Source organism: Myxocyprinus asiaticus, chromosome 28 (genome assembly GCF_019703515.2).
Source record: "Myxocyprinus asiaticus isolate MX2 ecotype Aquarium Trade chromosome 28, UBuf_Myxa_2, whole genome shotgun sequence".
NCBI lineage: Eukaryota > Metazoa > Chordata > Actinopteri > Cypriniformes > Catostomidae > Myxocyprinus > Myxocyprinus asiaticus.
Window position 1 is genome coordinate 24,174,689 of NC_059371.1, and position 19,206 is coordinate 24,193,894.

The following is a 19,206-nucleotide window of genomic DNA, read 5'->3' on the forward strand; positions in this document are numbered from 1 at the left end:
AATTAACAGTGAAAACTGGAAGCTGAGTTTGCCTGAAATTCACTGTAAAAAATACTGTAACAACGTTTCAGACATTTTGGGAAGACATTTTGGTGCCTGTATATTTTACAGTTTTTAACTGGTATAATTGTAATATATTAAACTTCTGGACCTACTAAAATCTGATTTGTAACTTAAGATATACTGACAACCATAATAATAATACAGGTGGCAAAATAAAAGGCCACATGATGAATCAAAATAGTCCTTCCTATGAACAGTGGTCAATAAACAAATACTGTATAGATCATAGTGTCAGACACTCAGAGACAAAACACCATTAGAAAACACATATGACACTATAAACTAAACATAAAGTGTAACATAAATTACTTGTGTACATAACTGATATAAAACATAATAAGAAATATAAGTATTTAAATAAAATGTAGTCAAATATGATGCACCACACTGGGACCTCTGAGAACGTACTGTTCTGTTACAGTAAATTAGAAGGTGGCTTATAATTATAAGGTTAACCAATTAACTGGTTTTAACTGTTGTATTTCTTTTACAGTGTAGCATGTTCCTCCAGTTCATACAAAATTGTATGTCTTTTTTCTAGAGACAGTCCTGACCAAAAGCATTCAAAATTATTTTAATTTGACAAATAGCAATTCTGGTTACCTTTAATATTTGTCGCGGTTCTTGTGTAATATCTATGTATTTATCTGACTGCAGGTCCGGGCTCAGAAGAAGAGGCAGCAGCAGGAACTGATTGCAGAACTCCGCCGCAAACAGGCCAAAGACCACCGGCCTGTATATGAGGGCAAAGATGGCACCATTGAGGACATTATCACAGGTGGGTCTGGCAGGACTACAAGACCCATCAGCCATGGGGCCAAAATCACTGTAGTGGTCCACAGCTCTCTACACCAGCAGTGCACTCTGTGTTATGATTTACAACAGCCCCTCCAGCTCAATTACCACACCTTTCAAGCACACATCAGTTGAAGCTGAGACGTCGCAATTTGAACAAACTCTCAGGGATCTTATTTACTTTTTTATATGAGTTAATTATATCTCAAACTAACCAAGTACTTCTCTTCCCAAAGTGTGGAACACTGTGTAAAGAATGCCCATAAAGGGATAGTTCAGCAGAAAATGAAAATTCTGTCATCATTTACTCCCCCTAATGTTGTTCGAAAACCGTATGACTTTCTTTCTTCCGTGCTACACAAAAGGAGATGTTAGGCAGAATGGGAGCCTTATTCACTTTCATTGCATCCTTTTTCCATAATAAAGATGATTGGTGACAAGAGGCTTACATTCTGCCTATTACTGTATCTCATTTTGTGTTCCTTGGAATTGAAGATAGAAACAAAATGAGGGTGAGTAAATGATGGCAGTTTTTTTGATTATTATTGAGTGAACTATCCCTTTAAGTATGGAAATATTGCAGATGCTGTGGGGAAAATACTGGAGGTTCATAAAAAATTCACCCTTGTGTGGGGGTCTTTAGGCTGAAAATACACACTTCCACTTTTATACACCATTTGCAGAGAAACATCCATAAAGTCTTAAAAGTATTTACATAAAAAAACAATCTATTATTCACATATTGTTCTCAGTGTCACTGGTGACAAGAATATTTACATTATTTATTAATTCATGAGAGACATTTTGATGTCAATAATACAATACAAGAGCTGTAAATAGCTCTTGAATGTAAATCAGAGCTTGCATACATGTAGGGAAATTTTCATACAAAAAGAATTATAAAGAGCATCTGTGTTCATGTAAAATATACTTGATGATAAAATCTCATTGAACATTTCATAAACAAAATTACAGCATTATGATGCCATCCTGACAGAAAGAAGATTGGTAACTTACCATTTCTCCTGACACCCCAGTCACAAAGAAATCAGGATTTAATCCAAATTAATGCTGTTGTTTTAAGGAGTCTCCGTATTCTTTAAAATTTTAGCCTTACTGTCTGTCCATGTTGGTTGATCATTAATTAATTAACTTTATATTTTTCCTTTACAATCACCAATTCCTCCATCTGAGGTGTACCAAAGAAGGTTTTAAGATGTCTTACATGCTTGGCAATACCAAAAGACATCATGGTGCTAATCAGTGGCCAGTGAACTTCAATTAAATCATCAAATGTTTGTCTGAAATATGGTGGGTTCCAAAAGTTTGAAACCACATGGAAAATCTGGGATTTGTTTTTCCATTTAAGTCAAGTCATTTTTATTTGTATAGCACTTTTCACAACACACATCGTTTCAAAGCAGATTTTCAGATAATCATGCATTAACAGAAAATGAAACTGTAATATCTATAAAGTCTTAGTCATCTGTGTGCAGTTTGATAAAAATATGATTGTAAATTGTGTATAAAATTAAATAAGTAAATAATGGTATTTAGAGAGGTCACATGGTTTTCCAGTGAACAATCCGAAGGTGATGCAAGCAGAGATCAATCAGGTTCATCGCAGTTCAACTGGCAGGTCATTTCGATGTGGTTTGGTGTGGTCCATCCTAAATCCAAGGTTCAGGCACTGGCACATTAAGTATCATATGTCTCACGGTTGGAGGTGGTTCAGTTCATCCTCTGAAGTCCATCGTAGTAGACTGAAGTGACGTCTGGCTGGCACAGGCTGCAGTTAGTCATCATCACTCAGTGACACGTAGCAGTGGAGTCGAATATCAAGCAGGAATGGAGCTGGATCTGGCAGGCTCTGGTAACCTCAGGATAGCAGTCCCGAGGTTGAGAAAGGGAAACAAATAGAATAATATAAGCGTATATGCCATTCAGTTTATTGCAGAATTATAGAATAAGTGAAGTGTTTCCGGTTCCGGCAGACCTAACTAAAGCAGCATAACTATGAGCTGATGGATAAATTAGGTGTATGCCTGGCTAATTAGATGAGTCTTTAGTCTAGACTTAAACTGAGAGAGTGTGTCTGAGTCCTGAACAGTGTTAGGAAGACTATTTCATAGTTTAGGAGCCAAATAGGAAAAGGATCATAAAAAGTACTTAAAGTACAGTTTTAGTATTGTGAACACTTTAAAACAAAGAACATTTATGATGTAAAATAATAATAATTATGAAAAAAATTAAGATTCTGCACTATTTCTAGATTACTAATCAAATATAAGCAAACTTGTGACATTATATTAACTCAGATTTACATGCATCTATTGAAGCACACAAGATGCTCTTTGTAACATTCTCAAATCATGCTGGAATATGAATATTGAACATGGATAATCAGGATTTACACAAACTTGTGGAGTCCATGATATCTCAAGTGCAATTTGTTGTTAAAGTAAAAGGGGAATACTAAGTAAATACTAAGAAATTGTTACATTCATGTTAATTCTTCAATTCAGATTTTCACTCAAATTATGCTGATAATATAATTTGTAATTTGAAAAAAAAAAAAAAATCACATTAATTAGAAAAATACAAAATAATTTTTTTTTTTATTAGTGGTGTCAGACTTTTGTACCCCATTGTATGATATAAGTTAATCATATCTTGACTGCCTGTTGAATACAAAAAGCCAAGTTACAAGGGCAAAGGGGTTTCTCTTTTAGGAACAAATGCTTGTCCTTAACCTCAGATGTAACATTTTCTCTCTTTGACCTGCTTCCCTCCCTCCCTCAGTGCTGAAGAGTGTGCCCTTCACAGCCCGCACAGCCAAACGGGGCTCGCGCTTCTTCTGCGATACCAACCTCTTCGACGAGTCCATCTGCTAGCCCCCCAAACCCCCCCCAAAACTACCCCTAATGCCGCAGGTTGTCCTGTTATCTTACCAGTCCCAAATGTGCATGCATGCAAAACTCACGTGACCCACTGTCACTCTGATTAGCCGGCACCCTCTACTAACATAAGCACGGTGGAATAGTGGGAAACGCCGTCTGTGAATCAGCTGTTCACAGATCTGACAAATCTTTCTTAAGGGAATATGACAAATGAAATGGAAGTGCATTATAAATATTTGTCTGAAATCGTTCAAGTTATTCCTTGGATTCATTAATGAGCTTTACAAAAACATCAATGTTGCACCTCATTGATTTTTACACTAATACTTATATGCTTTTTATTACTAAAAGTTCAACTGTGAAGACATTGTGTTCTCAAAAGAACTGGTAAATATCTATTCTCACCATAGTTGGGCCTTTCTATTTATATTTGTCATATTTTCCAGAGAGATTCAGCCTCTGTAACAGTCCTTGTTATATTTCACTTGGTTTGTCATCTGCTAACTCTCACCTTTTCTCTCTTAACTGTTTGTTCTACCTCTCCAGCAGAACAGGGGATTAATCTGAATATATTTGAGCACAGAATAATCAGAGGGTAAGAAAGGCATCATGGAGCTTCGTATCGCTTTGCTCCTGTCTGCCTTTTTACCATCAGTCCAGTTGCTTTAGCAGTGCTACATTTTGTACAACGCTGTGATGCTGAAGCTTGTCTGGCCAAATGTGTAATTTTATACTCATTACTTTTGAAAGTTAAATTAAATGTGAAAATTGCTTTTTGCATTGCTAAGTATGACATTTTTATACAACTTTGTTGTGAGTATATGATTTATTTATTAACATTTTTTATACTGTAGCATAGAAAAACTTACCACCTGATGGTGGTGAAAGAAAGTTTATTGATCGTATTGTTTAAATGTTACCACAGACTAAATGTTTATTTTAACTTTGATTATTATTTTAGTACGTTTTTCTGTAGTTGAGTCTTTTGGAAAGGGAAACAGTTCAGGAATCAAACCTCTATTTTCTTGTAATTGATCTCTGCTGCATTTAAAGCTTTGTTTGTTTGTCCGCTGTATCTTGGTGCTGTGCTGTCATGCTAATGTGTTTACATCCTCTGCTATATATGGTTATTCTTTAACACAAGCATGCAAATCTAGTCGGGTTCAGCAAGGTCTGCACGTAGTGGTCATGTGGGCCAATGTTTTTTCTCTGATTGTAACATGCAGCTTTAAAGACTTTCAAGACCTTGCTGAACACTGTTTGTGCACAGAATGTGCAAGCTGCTCTTTTCCATACAATGGAAATGGACAGTGACCAGTGGCTGTGAAGGTTCCAAAAATAACTTATGAAATTTATTACAAGTCTTCTAAAACCATATGAGGGCTGGGTATTGCTACAGATTTCCTGATTCAATTCCAATTCACAAGCTCTCAATTTGATTAAAAATTAAATTTTGTTTCAATATCGATTCATATGGGTATATTTCAGTCATAATGTCCTTTTTGCTTACATATAAAATAAATTATCTCTCAGTTAATGCTGTTAAATATAAAGGGGACCTTGTAACATGGTACGTTACGAAAATATAAATTTTACATTCTTTTTCATTTTATTATAATTATTTGTCACATTTGAGCTTTATTTAAAAAAAATTTATGTGATTAGCCACTGGCTGTTAAATGTTCAGATTTTAATTGCTTTGAGTTTGAATCCAGGGTGTGCTGAGTGACTCCAGCCAGGTCTCCTAAGCAACCAATTTGGCCCAGATGCTAGGGAGGGTAGAGTCACATGGGGTAATCTCCTCCTCGTCGTGATTAGTGGTTCTCGCTCTCAATGGGGCGCGTGGTAAGTTGTGCGTGGATTGCGGAGAGTAACATGAGTCTCCACATGCAGAGTTTCCGCGGTGTGATGCACAACGAGCCACGGGATAAGATGCGCGGATTGACGGTCTCAGAAGTGGAGGCAACTGAGACTTGTTCTCCACCACCCGGACTTAAGTGAGTAACCGTGCCACCATGAGGACCTACTAAGTAGTGAGAATTGGGCATTCCAAATTGGGAGAAAAGGGGATTAAAAAATAAAATAAATAAATAAACAAACAAGGCATTCCATTAGCAGAACTGCCTCTCACTGCATGTTTTTTTTGTTTTTGGCACCATTCGGAGTAAATTCTAGAGACTGTTGTGCGTGAAAATCCCAGGAGATCAGCAGTTACAGAAATAATCAAACCAGCCCATCTGGCTCCAACAATCATGCCACGGTCACAATCACTGAGATCAAATTTTTTTCCCCATTTTGATGGTTGATGTGAACATTAACTGAAGCTCCTGACCCATATCTGCATGATTTTATGCACTGCACTGCTGCCACACGATTGGGTGATAAGATAATCGCATGGATGATTGGTGGTACCAGATGGGCTGATTTGATTATTTCTGTAACTGCTGATCTCCTGGGATTTTCACACACAACAGTCTCTAGAATTTACTCTGAATGATGCCAAAAACAAAAAAAACATCCAGTGAGTGGCAGTTCTGCTAATGGAAATGCCATGTTGATGAGAGATTCAACAGAGAATGGCCAGACATGTTCGAACTGACAAAGTCTACGTTAACTCAGATAACCGCTCTGTACAATTGTGGTGAGAAGAATATAATCTCAGAATGCTATTCTGAGATACGGGTTGGCGCTGTTTTGGCAGCACGAGGGGAATCTGCACAATATTAGGCAGGTGGTTTTAATGTTGTGGCTGATCGGTGTATATACAGTGTGTGTGTGTGTACATATATATATATATATATATATATATATATACATATATATATACATATATATATACATATATATATATATATACATATATACATATATATATATATATATATATATATATACATATATATATATATATATACATATATATATATATATATACATATACACATATACATATACATACATATATATACACACACATATATATATATATACATATATACACATATATATATATATATATATATATATATATATGCTCAACATGCATGAGGATCTCGGTGTTGAACTTGCCAATATATACTACTCAATCACTGGCAATTAAAATCTGAACATTTAACAGCCAGTGTCTAATCACATAAATTTTTTTAATCGCATTGCTTGAAATTTGGTCACATGGCGTGAAACTTGTTGAGGGTTGTGCATAAAGTACAAGATTGATCTTGGGATTTAAGAATTGATATCAAAATAGTTTAAATGAAGATGGTGATGTTTTTTTTTTTTTTTTAAATCTATATTTTTACCCAGTCCTAAACCATACAATAGCTTTGTGAGAGGAACATACCAAAATTTAAGTTGTTATTCACTGAACATGTTGTAGCTTGAATGTTACTTGCACACATTCAAACCTCACAATACACAAGAACAGTGACATCAAGTGTGTCAAGCATCATTGGTTCTTGTGACTGATCTTGTGGTATTAGGGTTAACAACTACAAATGTAATGGTACTTTCATGCGCTTTTTTGCCCTGTTTGGAGATTGACAGCCACTGGTCACTGTCTACTTTCGTTGTAAGGAAAAGAACAGCTTGGACATTGTGCAAAATATCTCTTTTTGTTCCACAAAAGAAAGAAAATCTTATGGGTTTTGAATTACACAAGGGTGAGTAAAAAATGAAATTGTTCCTTTAAGATCTGTTGAAGTGCTTTGAAGACACTTCATGCAAACTTTAATAGACAGAATTATTGCATCCAGCTCAAACACAGATTATGACCCCTGTTAACCTGAGTGTCCCTGATCTAACTCTCTCCCTTCCACACTCATAGATCTCCGAAGCCAACCCTTCCTGCGAGCTGACGCGGTGATCCGGAATGGGTGGAAGTGACCCTAAAGACCCCTCACAGACTCACTCTCTGCTACCCTCCCCCTGCTTACTTCTGAAATGACACCTTCCTGCAATTCACAGTGACTGAGGGAAGTGCAGGACCAAACCAAAGCCTTTCATTTTAAGGGATGGGGAAGTTATTTATTGGAAATCCTTTTTGGATTCTGCACTGGAGGCTGTCAACAAAGCCATAAAAGCACAGACATTAGGGCTACCACCCAGTCCTCATGAACGCATGAGGAGCATCACTAGAAGCTTGTGTTGGCACAGGAAATGTGGTTCCCTGTGCAAAGTTGTGGCTTGAGAAGCAAAGAAAAGAGAAAACAGGCAGCAGTGAGACTGTTCTTTCCTAAAGGATTTCAGTCCTATTAATATGGATTTCCTTATATTGTGCAATCTAAGCTTGACTTTCTGACAGTGGGATCGAGCAGTGAGGTCAGACTGATGTTAACTTCCTGTACAGAGCCTGTGTACAGTGCTGTATAAACTATGAACTCAAAATACTTGTTAAAGGGATAATTCTCCAAAATATGAAATTCCGTCATCGTTTACTCACCTTCACGTGTTCCAAACTCATATGTTTGTATATCAATATGTAAATCAACATGAGGGTGGTGATTAAAAATGACAGTTTCATCTTTCATTCATTTCAGCTACAGTACTTGGAGCTGGTTAGTCTGTCTCCAGTATTTTAACCAAGACCAGTACTATGGTTACAAAGAAGTGCCTTTCTGTTGAGTCAGTATTATTTCTTATAGCTAATATTGATGTATCTAAAATTATATCTTTTTGTTAATCCTAATGTTGAAAAATGTTGATAATGTAAATATAATATGCAATTATCCAAGAAATGCATCGCAGCTTTAACAAAATGGCCTGAATAAGTGCCATTTTACTGACCATGTGCCTTGTATTAATGGTGCCTCTGTCACCTGGACCTTTAAATGGACCGGGCTTGTTAAAACTGTTAGCATTTGACATGCATATACAGGGTTGGGAGGGTTACTTTTGAAATGTATTCCACTACAGATTACAGAATACATGCAGCAGTATTCTGTTAGATTACTCAAGGTCAGTAACGTATTCTAAATACTTTGGATTACTTCTTCAGCACTGGTAGATTTTTTCACTTGTTTTGACTATAAAAACTCTGCCAGTACAGTAAGACAAAATACACGTTAAAAATATTTTTATACATTCTCTGAAAAACCTAAATATCTTATGCAGTGTTATTTCTAAAACTAAATAAATCAAATTGATCTTGTTTTAAGTATTTTTAGATATTTTTACAGGAAAACAATACAAAAATGATCAAGAATATGATTTTTGCCCTAATATCAAAGGTCTTACTAGAAAAAAAGAAATTATGACCCAACGTGAATTTTCTTGATAAAAAAATATGATCGTACCTGGTAATGTGCATGTAAAATGGCTAGAAATAACATTTTAGCTTAGTGTAAAGCTGACAATTTACACAAGGTTTATTTCTATTTCTTCTGTTCCAAACTTACTTCAAACTTACTTCTCTGTCTGCTCGTATGAATGTAACACATCATAAGAAAGTGTTTTACCGCTGTTCAAATGCACTTTGGATCACATCATTTATATGTTTAAATGTTTTCCATCTGAAAGGACTAAATATTAAATGAAACAAATGACAATAAAATGCAAAGTAATCTCTTCAGTAATCAAAATACTTTTTGAATGTAACTGTATTCTAATTACCAATGATTTAAATTGTAACTGTAGTGGAATACAGTTACTTATATTTTGTATTTTAAATACGTAATCCTGTTACATGTATTCCGTTACTTCCCAAACCTGTGCATATGTACCCGAGCGAAGTGTACATAATGTAGTTCATACCATACCATGAAACTTTTCCTAGAACGTTCTTTCCGTTCTCTAACCCTGCAGACTAAATACACAGATTTATTATGCATATAAATGCATTTTACTGCATTTTGAAAAGAATGTTAAATGGGATATGGGACCAATCCAAAATTGTAAAGACGGCAGAATATAATCGCTTGGGTGTGCAAGTTCACCAAAATACAATTTCCTGAATCAGTAATGAAATGAAGGACAACCATTATTTGTAGGAAAGACCCTGTTATGTTTAGACCAACAAGATCTGTTCTTTATATTTTAAAAATGTTTTATAAGAGCAGAGGAATTTAATTGTAGAAAAAATAGCCTATAATGAAACAATATAATGTTATTCCCTTTGCACTAGCATTAAATACAAAGCAGTTGCATATGATTGTCTTAAGTGGATGTTTATGTAAGCGGCACATTACAGTACGACACTGCAGATTAACTAAAGCTCAAAAGAAGTGAACAAATAATACTAATGGTAACAGTCTCGATTGTGTAACTGTTTCTTATTTCACTAATGGCTTCTTAGACACAGAACATGTTTCATATTTTTGGCCCACAGAATCAACTAAATCAAGCCATTTGGGAGGAAAAGCACAAATAAAGATGAATGTACCAAAATGTGGATGTTATTTAGTTGATATGGACCAAAAAATGCAGTGGTTACCTGGATATTCAATAAATGTGGACCTGTCATAATTTTCAATAAAAAAATTTGAGACTCACCTTTGTCTTCACCACAATATTCAAAGATATTAGCACATTTCAGTTTAAATAGTCAGTTTCTTTTCTGTAGATTATATAAATAGCCACATTATTATGTATTTCTTTTTTTTATATATAAATACAGTACAAGCTAAATTTACAAACAGAATACTTTTTGATTTTGGCCTGAACTGTAAGACAACGTTTTTTTTTTCTTCTTCTTAAAACTACTGGGGATTTGAAGAAAAAGACCTTAAATGTGAGTTTCCAAACAACTGTGACCTATAGCAAAAACTAGAAACAAAAAATAAACTAATGGTACCCTTTGCCAAGCTTCAGCAGAGCACCAACCCAGAAACCATGTTTATTTTTCTGTACACATTTTTATTTCTCAATATATCATTGTTTTGTAATTGATGGAAGATCTCCAGGTCCAGTTCTCTCACATAAAGAAGGGCTGAGCCACCATGCATTTCTACTATAAAAAGCAGTTTAATCATTTTGTGTATATATATATATATATATATATATATATATATATATATATATATATATATATAAAAAGAAACAAAATGAACCAACAAAACTACAGAAATAGTTGTAATGTTGTGAAACTAGTCATCTGTGACAGTAAAAAAAAAAAAAAAAAAAAAGCACTATGGGCCAAGCTAAATTACATTTGATCGTAAACAGAGCAGTGACTTTATGTTAAGTCCAGACGCTCGGGTGAATACTGTTAACATGTATCTGTTGAGCTGCAAAGAGTCTTTTTGGCATTGTTGGATCCATGCATTAGCCTAAGAGTAACCTCCGTTAGAAAAAATGGAGGCTCAGCAGCATCAGGGCTGGCCGAGTCTCTCTACAGGTCAGGCAGATGAGAATGGGATAAAATAGCAGCAAGGCAGTGAGTTAAAACTGGATCCACATGAACCTCACAGGAATGCACTTACATTAAGCATAAAAATCCATAAGACACAAAACTATTCAAACTAAACGTGACACAGCTCCCACTGAAGTGGTATGGAACAGTTCTCCTGAAGCCACACCGACAGAGAGCAGACGCAAGCTCTGGGTTTGTCTTGTTGTTACCGGCCCACTGGAAGACAAGCGCCTCGCTCCTTTGGATGTACTGATCGCTGACACGTGATTGCTTACACACACACCAAGGCCACTGATACACACCCTGGAAACAGTTTTGGAATGTTCTCTCACATTGACCGCACTTTGTTTCAATTCATTCACTTGTTCGTAAAATCCATTAAGACATCATAGTGCCGCGTTTTGCATCTTTTCATCCGGTAAAAAAAAAACAAACCAAAAAAACAAGCTAAAACAAAGACAGCTATATACTGGTATTTGTACGGGTGTCTGCTTGTATTCCTGGGTATATTCGTCAAGACACTTTGTTAATTATATATGTAAATATATATAAAATCAATCTGTGCAAGGAGTAAGACAATCATCGTAAGCGTTGTTCTCTGAGATAACAGTATAGAAATAAAAGTGATGCTGACTCGTCCGTGTCTTGCTAATCGAAACACACACACACGCACATACACACCTCCTGCGGCGTATTCTTTCTCAGCCATATGAAATGGGACACAGGCAGAGTCAGCATCAGTATCATTCAGTCTGCCAATCCCCCCTCCCTTATTATTTCATTAGCAACACCTAGCAATTTTGCGATTCCCAAAAGAAACATTGATCTCTAAACAATTCGTACAAAAATAAACTTAAAAACCAAAACCAAAAACAAACAGAAGTTTTCCCCCATCTTGTTGTTGGCATCTGGTCGAGCACAGAGGTAGTGGCTACATGGAGAGGAGGGGTGAGAAACTAAGCCAAGAAAGAAAAGAAAAATATATGTATAGAAAATGCATTCTTTCGTTGACCAGAAGGATTTCTCGGAAAATAAAATATAATACTGCAATCAAATACAAAAGTTGTCCTTCATGTTTTTTTTCTTTTTTTACATTTTGTACAGTGTTCTTGCTCTCTTGTTGCTTTTCCTCTGATGTGTAAAGGCATAAAGGTCTGCGTGCGTGTGGGTGGGTGCCCGGCCATGGCTTCAGGCTGCTCTACCCTAGCGGATCTCCCATGTCCTCGTCCCCTGCAGACAGCAGCTCCTTCTTCTCATCTGTGCTGGCCAGAGAGTTATGGCTATTGTGGGCGCCCATGTAGAGAGTGGCGTACACTGGGTTGGTGAAGTTTGTGGGCTGTGGGAGAGACACGCATTGGGTGAGGTGTCATGAAGTCACAAGAGTTGTACAATTATACATTTTTGGCAGATGGGAAGTTGGCAGCATGTTTACTGCTGTAAAACCTTGTATACACCTAGTAATTATGTCTCAGCCAGGTGAGCCAGTCACAAATGGCCAGTGGTAAACTGAAGCAATAATTAAAGTTCTTATGTATGATGGGAAGTGGAGTGCCTTAAACCAAAACTTAACAGAACATCCTTGGAATTGGGACTTATGTTAACATTAGCACTGAAAGTAATTTTAGGGTGTCACCTTATCTGGATCCAGAGTGAAGTCGGAGTCTAGCAGCTCCCCTGCATCATCATCAGGCTCTCCTTCGTAAATCTTGTACGCCGGGTTACCAATCTCAACATTCATGGCACCGTTGGTCATCCTCTGGTGTTGGAATCCCTTAGCACTGTGGACAGAAACACCAGTGAGCCGTTACATCTTTATTCAAGCTTCTTTTCAACACACCTCTGTAGGCTGAGCCATAGCACAAGAACTTACATTACACTTGCACACACAAAGTAGCCTATCATCAAGCAACTCGCAAACATATAGACACAGCTTACATTCCACCAGGGTCAGTCCTGCTGTATATATACATATAGGAGCCATGACACTTTGGCCTTGTTTTTACCTGGTATTAAAAGTAGTCTCGGGTGATCTGATCACTTAAATACAAGGGCAGTTGAAAATGCATGTAACCACATTACCGCATTGGCAGTAATAATTGTTCCTGACAACATACTCAACACATAGTTACTAGTCAAGCAATTAAACAAGGTTTTAAACTTTAAAGAAACAGAAAATAACCATCTGATCAGAACACTTGGAGAAGCATATATATATATATTCTTATATTTTTAATTAGCATGCAGTAACACGTTCTCGAGTGATGTTTGTAGTCACAATATCAGTGATCCTTCTCTCGAAATCTGATCACACCAGAGACAAATCTTAACCTCCTGAGACCCCCGTGTGACTGCTGTGTGCATTTTCCATTTCCCTTTTTGATTTGTAACTAGTAGCACCTAATAAACAAGAAGAAAAAAAATAATTTCAAAAAATAAAAGTTGTGAAATTGTAAGAAATACCAATCTATAGAAAGTCAGATTTCTTTCATCAAATAGTGTATTATGTATCCAGGAGTGTTGGTTATTCATGTTTTTGAGATGTTATAGACATTACAGCTGATATTCCATAAGGCTGAATTCATAATTCTGATTAAAAGTAATGGCCAGCATCATCCAATCACGGCCAACCATGTTAAAATAAAATGCTGCATTATAAAATTCTGAATCTATGTACTGATTATCATTGTCCCATGTCTGCCGAACATGTTGAGTGGTCCAAAAATCATCTGCAGCCCGAAACTGAACTTTTGGTCGGATTTTAGGAGTGAATGCACTTAGCTGCATAGAAAGCTACAGGATGCTCCCTTGCTCCCTATTTAGGGAATTACTGAACCTCCAGTGTGCAGTCTGTCTGCAATGGTCTAAGAACAGTTAGAAATGCACCTTATTCCATCCTAACTCCATATAAAGCCTCTGAAAGCAAAATTTTTCAGCCTTTGCATGAATACATTTATTCTAAATGTGACAATGCATAGTAAATATATGAGAATGCATTTACTAGGGTTAATGAATAGAACCATATTGCACAATGATATCAAAATAAAACAATAACAAAATTTATATTAAAATGAAGCGAAATGACCAACAGATGTGTTAATGTTGAAAAATATTCAAAATAACTAACCTGCTTTTTCAACTTTTGAGGGAGCCCGGTCCTAATTTCAACGTATGTGGACTTCATATTTATCAGTGAGCTGACGCACGAAAAATGAATGGATTTTTTTAAAGTGCCATATCAAACGAAACTAGAGACGCTACTCTTTACAACCAAACAGGTTTCAATCAAAAAACTTAGAGGTTTCTTACCAGAGGCACTTTTGTTCATGCTGCTCCAGTAATAACGCTTCCTGTATATAAACGTCATGCTGTTGTCACGTGACACGGTGCGCCAGAAGTTTAACCCTTAAATGATAGTGTAGAGCCTTGTGGACAGTATTCAGCCGGTTTTAAAATTCATTTAAATTATGCGTTGCGTATAGCAAAGCCAAAATACAACGTCCACACATGTGGACGCGGGGTCGCATGAGGTTAATACCAGGTGTAAACAGAGCCAGAGACATAGCTAACATCTACCAGGGCCTCTCCTGCAGTATATATACACATACAGGAGCCATGACACTTTGAGGAACCATTCATGTGCTTTCAGGTGGAGACTGCCAGCCAGAGTGAGCGACTCTGCAGGGTCTCAAAGAAAGACATGGTCCATTACGGTCAATGATGAGCCAAACACTTGAAGCACAGCGGCACTGGTCTCAAGAACAAACGGATATAAACAAACACACGTCTACATGATGGCACGAGGGGGTGGAGTGAGGGACAGGACACAGCCCAATGCTGCATCTTGCACCAACCAGTTGATCCATTTAAGCTGTTGGTCAATAGATCCCTGTGTTGAAATGGCTAAAACCCACAGGAATACCACAGTAACAGCACAGGATCAGGCAAGAGAAGCAGAGAGAGAGAGAGAGGGAGAGAGGTGGGAATGGGAAAGGAAGAGACCCTGCTGTAATAGAGTCAGAGTTACCGCGAACATCTGGAGCTGGGCTTGCCCCGCCTCACAGACCTGAGAGACAGAGAAATGCAGTTTTACCACCAAGAGAAAGAGAGACAGAGAGAGAGTTGGAAACTGAGTATAGCCCTAAATTAAATTTGGAAGCATGGAGTTAGTGCTCTGAAATGAGCTTTCAACAAGGGGTTGGCAACCTTTGGGGTCTGCAGCAATACAATACAAACAATAAAAAGAAAATGAGTTAAACAAAATATACAATATTACATTAACTCCAACCAAAGCTAAAGTTCAGCTACGTTTTCCATTTGCCCTCCCACATTAAAATGTATTAAGGAAAATTAAAATATAGAGTAGATGTATATTACTTATTTTAAAGGCTTTGCGATGTAAGCATCTTACGTATGTAAATACATTAACATGGTACTACACTCATGTTATAGTAGGCCAGGCTTAAAATGCAACTCAGAATGCATTCAAATTGTACATAATATATAACATGTCCCTGCTTTGTTGAAGACCAGAAATGGAGGGAAATGATAGGGAAAAAAGTCTGATCAATACACAAATTAAGTCTGGCTAGATTGAGAATGTGAAACAGACATTGAGAGTCTCCTAGCTCCTCTTCGCACATTTAGATGGTAATTTTACTTACCCACGCATTCTTTTCTTGTACCACACGATGGCGCCAACCACTAAAAGTGCTAGCAAGAGCAACAACAGCACTGGGATGACCACTGATGCAGTATCTACACACAAAGAGGAGACAGATTATCACTGCCCTGATTCCTTCTTTGACACTGAGAAAGAGAGATGAAAGTGCTGGCACTTACTTCCAGAGACTGAGGTTTGAACAGGAGTGACACGGAGCTCACAGCGAAAACCTTCCCAGCCTGTGTGACACCTAGATAACACACACATACTTCGAATCACTGGCAATCTCTAGAGATGTTTAGTTCAATCTTGGTTCAAAAGCAATACATTATCTCTCTATTATTGATGAATTGTCTAGAGCATTTAAAATAGTGGATAGTGGACCCGGGCTGTCACGACTAATATTTGGCTGAAAAATACTTATAAACAAATAATCGTGATTATGACAATTGTCTGTATTAAGGCTTTCACGATTATGACGATTAATTGTCCTATAAATTGTTTCATATACCTTAAGAAGTCATTTCTTCATTTGAACTTGGAATCATAATAAAATAGGGATATGTGATTTTCTTTAAGGCTTTAAAAACTTGAAACATATCGCACAGGTGTAGAATGACATGAAAAAAATGTTAAATCTAAAAATCGAGAAACTTAGTCTAGAAACTTTAAAATTTTGCAACTTTAACCTTTGTCCATTTTACATGTACACTATTTTTGGAACCCAGCCAACCTGAATAAATATTACATAATATATACTACATGGTAACACTTTACAGTAAGTTTCCATTTGTTATCATTAGTTAACATGAACTAACAATGAACAATACTTATAAAGCATGTATTAATATTAATTTCAACATACTAACACATTTTTAAAATCAAAAGTTGTATTTGTTAACATTAGTTAATGCACTATTACATAACATGAATGAAAATTGTTAACTGTTTTTTCAAGATACTTAATGTATTAACTGATTTTAATGAACAGAACCTTATTGTAAACCGTTACCTAATGTATTATACTGAAGTATGTAATAGTCAAATATTTTTGTCTCAACTTTCACACGCTATTTTAAGACTTTCTAATTAAACCCACAAGCCCTTATTTCGCATGAAGGAAGACCCCTGAGATTCTGTGTGTATTAAAATAAATTTTGTTCTGTCATTTCTACATAAATAGAGTAAGTGGGCGGCTCCTCCTCTTTTTCACTGCGTGTCATTAACACTGTGTGCACGAACCCAAAACGACCAAGAACATTTGCCATTACGTGAGTGTTAAATTAAAGTGAAACTTGCATTTACTATCAAAAATGTGCTGTTCATGGCATTTCTATATTCACTTAAAATTACCTTATTTGGATAGTAAAATGTGATTGGAATTTAAAGTGCACAATAATCACAGCAAAATCAAATAACTGTAATCAAGCGATTATTTTATAATCATGGCAGGCCTAAAATGGACCATGATACACTAATACAGCACCTTGATGTAGATTTTTTTTTTTGAATCAAGCTGTAGGCTGGTATTTCAGCTATTAGAAGGTAAGCACCAGGCCATGCAGGTACACTGTCTTTTATCTGATGCATTGATAGTGTATAAGGGGGTACCGCAAGGTTCACTTCTGGGTCCATTTTAATTGTCTACATACATAAATCCTTTGGGGAAAAAGATTCTGAAATTTTTACATTTTATGCTAACGATATTATCTATTGCTGTGTATCTTCCATAAGCAAGACTTTAAATTATTTAAAAAATGCTTTTGATGTAATACAAGTTCAGCTTTATCAACTGAAGCTTGTTGTAAATGTAGCTGAAAACGTCATGCAATAGATACCCAATCTTGACACTTAACAGATGAGAGCAAAATTAATTTCCTGTGTACAGCTTTGTTAAAGAGAGGATATGTGGCATCTTTGGCCGTTTTACCTGCAATATGGCAGCTTAGTTTGCCCATCTACAGAGCACTGGCCCTCGATACAGAAGTCATCACAGGTGTAGCAGGTGGGCCACAGCATTTTATCAGCACATCTACACACAAAAAACATAAATCATACAATATCATCTCACAAACAGCACACAACTTATTCAAGTCCATTTTCAAACTCCTATGCAAAAGGCTTAGTGCTGGGGTACAGATGTCTATGAATGCCCAATCAGTTCCAAGCAGTTTAATGTACTGGTACGTACCTGCATGCAATCCCTCCAGAATTAAGCAGTTCACATTTGCCCTCACCGCAGTATGCACACTTATTCAGCTCACACTGTGGGCCGAAGAACGAGTCAGGACAGCGGCAATGTTTAGTGCCGTTCGTCATCTGCATACAGATACCTTTATTCTTACAGAAGTCATCACATTCACCTGCCAACACAGAGAAAGACACCATTTAGCAGTTACACATCTGAGCAAATAAAACACACTTTAAGCCTTAGTAATGAAACAACTGATTAAAAAATACAACAAGGTAATAAATATTTTAGAGAGGAATTAAATATATGTTTTTATGTGATGAATCACACTCACGATACTGGCACTGGTCACCGAGAAAGCCATCTGGACAGCGGCAAGATGGCTGGTTGCCCTGGTTGACGGAGCAGTTGCCCCCATTCTGGCAGTAGTTCTGACAGGTGTGCAAGTTACATCTGGGCCCAGTGAAGCCCGTCTGACAACGACAGGTAGGAGCACCTGAAAAAAAAGGAAAAAGACAGATATCCCTGCTCTAATTTATGTGTACAAGTTATACATTCCAGGAAAATAAATTAGCATAAAATAAAAACTGCACATGGATAAATAAAGATGTATGAGAAAGATTAGAAATGACAAAAGTAGTATGTTGAAATTAGAAAGGAAAAGTTTTCTTTACAAGAAAATCTAAACTTTTCTAATATAACTTTACTGACGGAAAAATAGGGTTATTATATTTGTGTAAATTTCATGTGCGTATACCTGTGCGTGATGGCGAGCAGGTTCCTCCGTTCTGACAGTAGTCTCTGCACTGGTTGATTTCACAGCGCTCTCCACTGTAACTGGTGGGGCAGTGACACTTGGGCTTCCATGCATTGAGGAAGCAGCTACCACCATTCAGACAGGGAATGTTACAGGTAGTAGCTAAAAGAAAAACACGACATTGTGAGGACGAAATCTTAGGTTAAGTTTATAGAATTTAATCATTTTAATGTTGAGAAATGCCCGGCAAGCACGGGCACTACATAAAAAATAATGCATTACAAATACAAAAACATGAACAATACCAGAGATAAACAGCCAAACTCAGATTTTGAGTAAGATTTGATTACATTTAATAAATTGTAAGCATACTTTGAAATTTCGAGAATTATTATTATTTTTTTTTGTGAGCATGAATTCTTAAAATGGGTGTTCTGATATTTCACAAGCATGTTTTAATATTTCTTTTTTTTTTATCTTGACAACCCTGTACTT

The 19,206-nt window shown here is 36.5% G+C and overlaps 2 protein-coding genes across 7 annotated transcripts in view; one reads left to right on the forward strand and one right to left on the reverse strand.

The window, feature by feature from the left end:
* LOC127419518 (formin-like protein 3) overlaps window positions 1-19,206 on the forward strand; it is a 489,255-nt gene that overhangs the window by 62,687 nt on the left and 407,362 nt on the right. For 2 of the 6 annotated variants that reach the window (XM_051660971.1, XM_051660976.1), the window contains 3 exons: window positions 721-841; window positions 3,661-3,791; window positions 7,582-10,773. In XM_051660971.1, coding sequence (XP_051516931.1) covers window positions 721-841; window positions 3,661-3,752 — 213 coding nt within the window. In that variant the 3' untranslated portion in view covers window positions 3,753-3,791; window positions 7,582-10,773. Of the gene's footprint in view, window positions 1-720; window positions 842-3,660; window positions 3,792-4,304; window positions 4,354-7,581; window positions 10,774-19,206 lie in introns of those variants that run through there. The other 4 variants (XR_007893684.1, XM_051660973.1, XM_051660974.1 and 1 more) reach the window with 4 other exon arrangements.
* LOC127419517 (low-density lipoprotein receptor-related protein 1-like) overlaps window positions 10,587-19,206 on the reverse strand; it is a 193,324-nt gene continuing 184,704 nt past the window's right edge. Inside the window, exons 82-89 of the mRNA XM_051660970.1 lie at window positions 18,712-18,873; window positions 18,289-18,450; window positions 17,955-18,126; window positions 17,694-17,795; window positions 15,943-16,013; window positions 15,765-15,858; window positions 12,737-12,881; window positions 10,587-12,439 (exon numbers count right to left, since the gene is read on the reverse strand). Coding sequence (XP_051516930.1) covers window positions 12,302-12,439; window positions 12,737-12,881; window positions 15,765-15,858; window positions 15,943-16,013; window positions 17,694-17,795; window positions 17,955-18,126; window positions 18,289-18,450; window positions 18,712-18,873 — 1,046 coding nt within the window. The 3' untranslated portion in view covers window positions 10,587-12,301. The remainder of the gene's footprint in view (window positions 12,440-12,736; window positions 12,882-15,764; window positions 15,859-15,942; window positions 16,014-17,693; window positions 17,796-17,954; window positions 18,127-18,288; window positions 18,451-18,711; window positions 18,874-19,206) is intronic.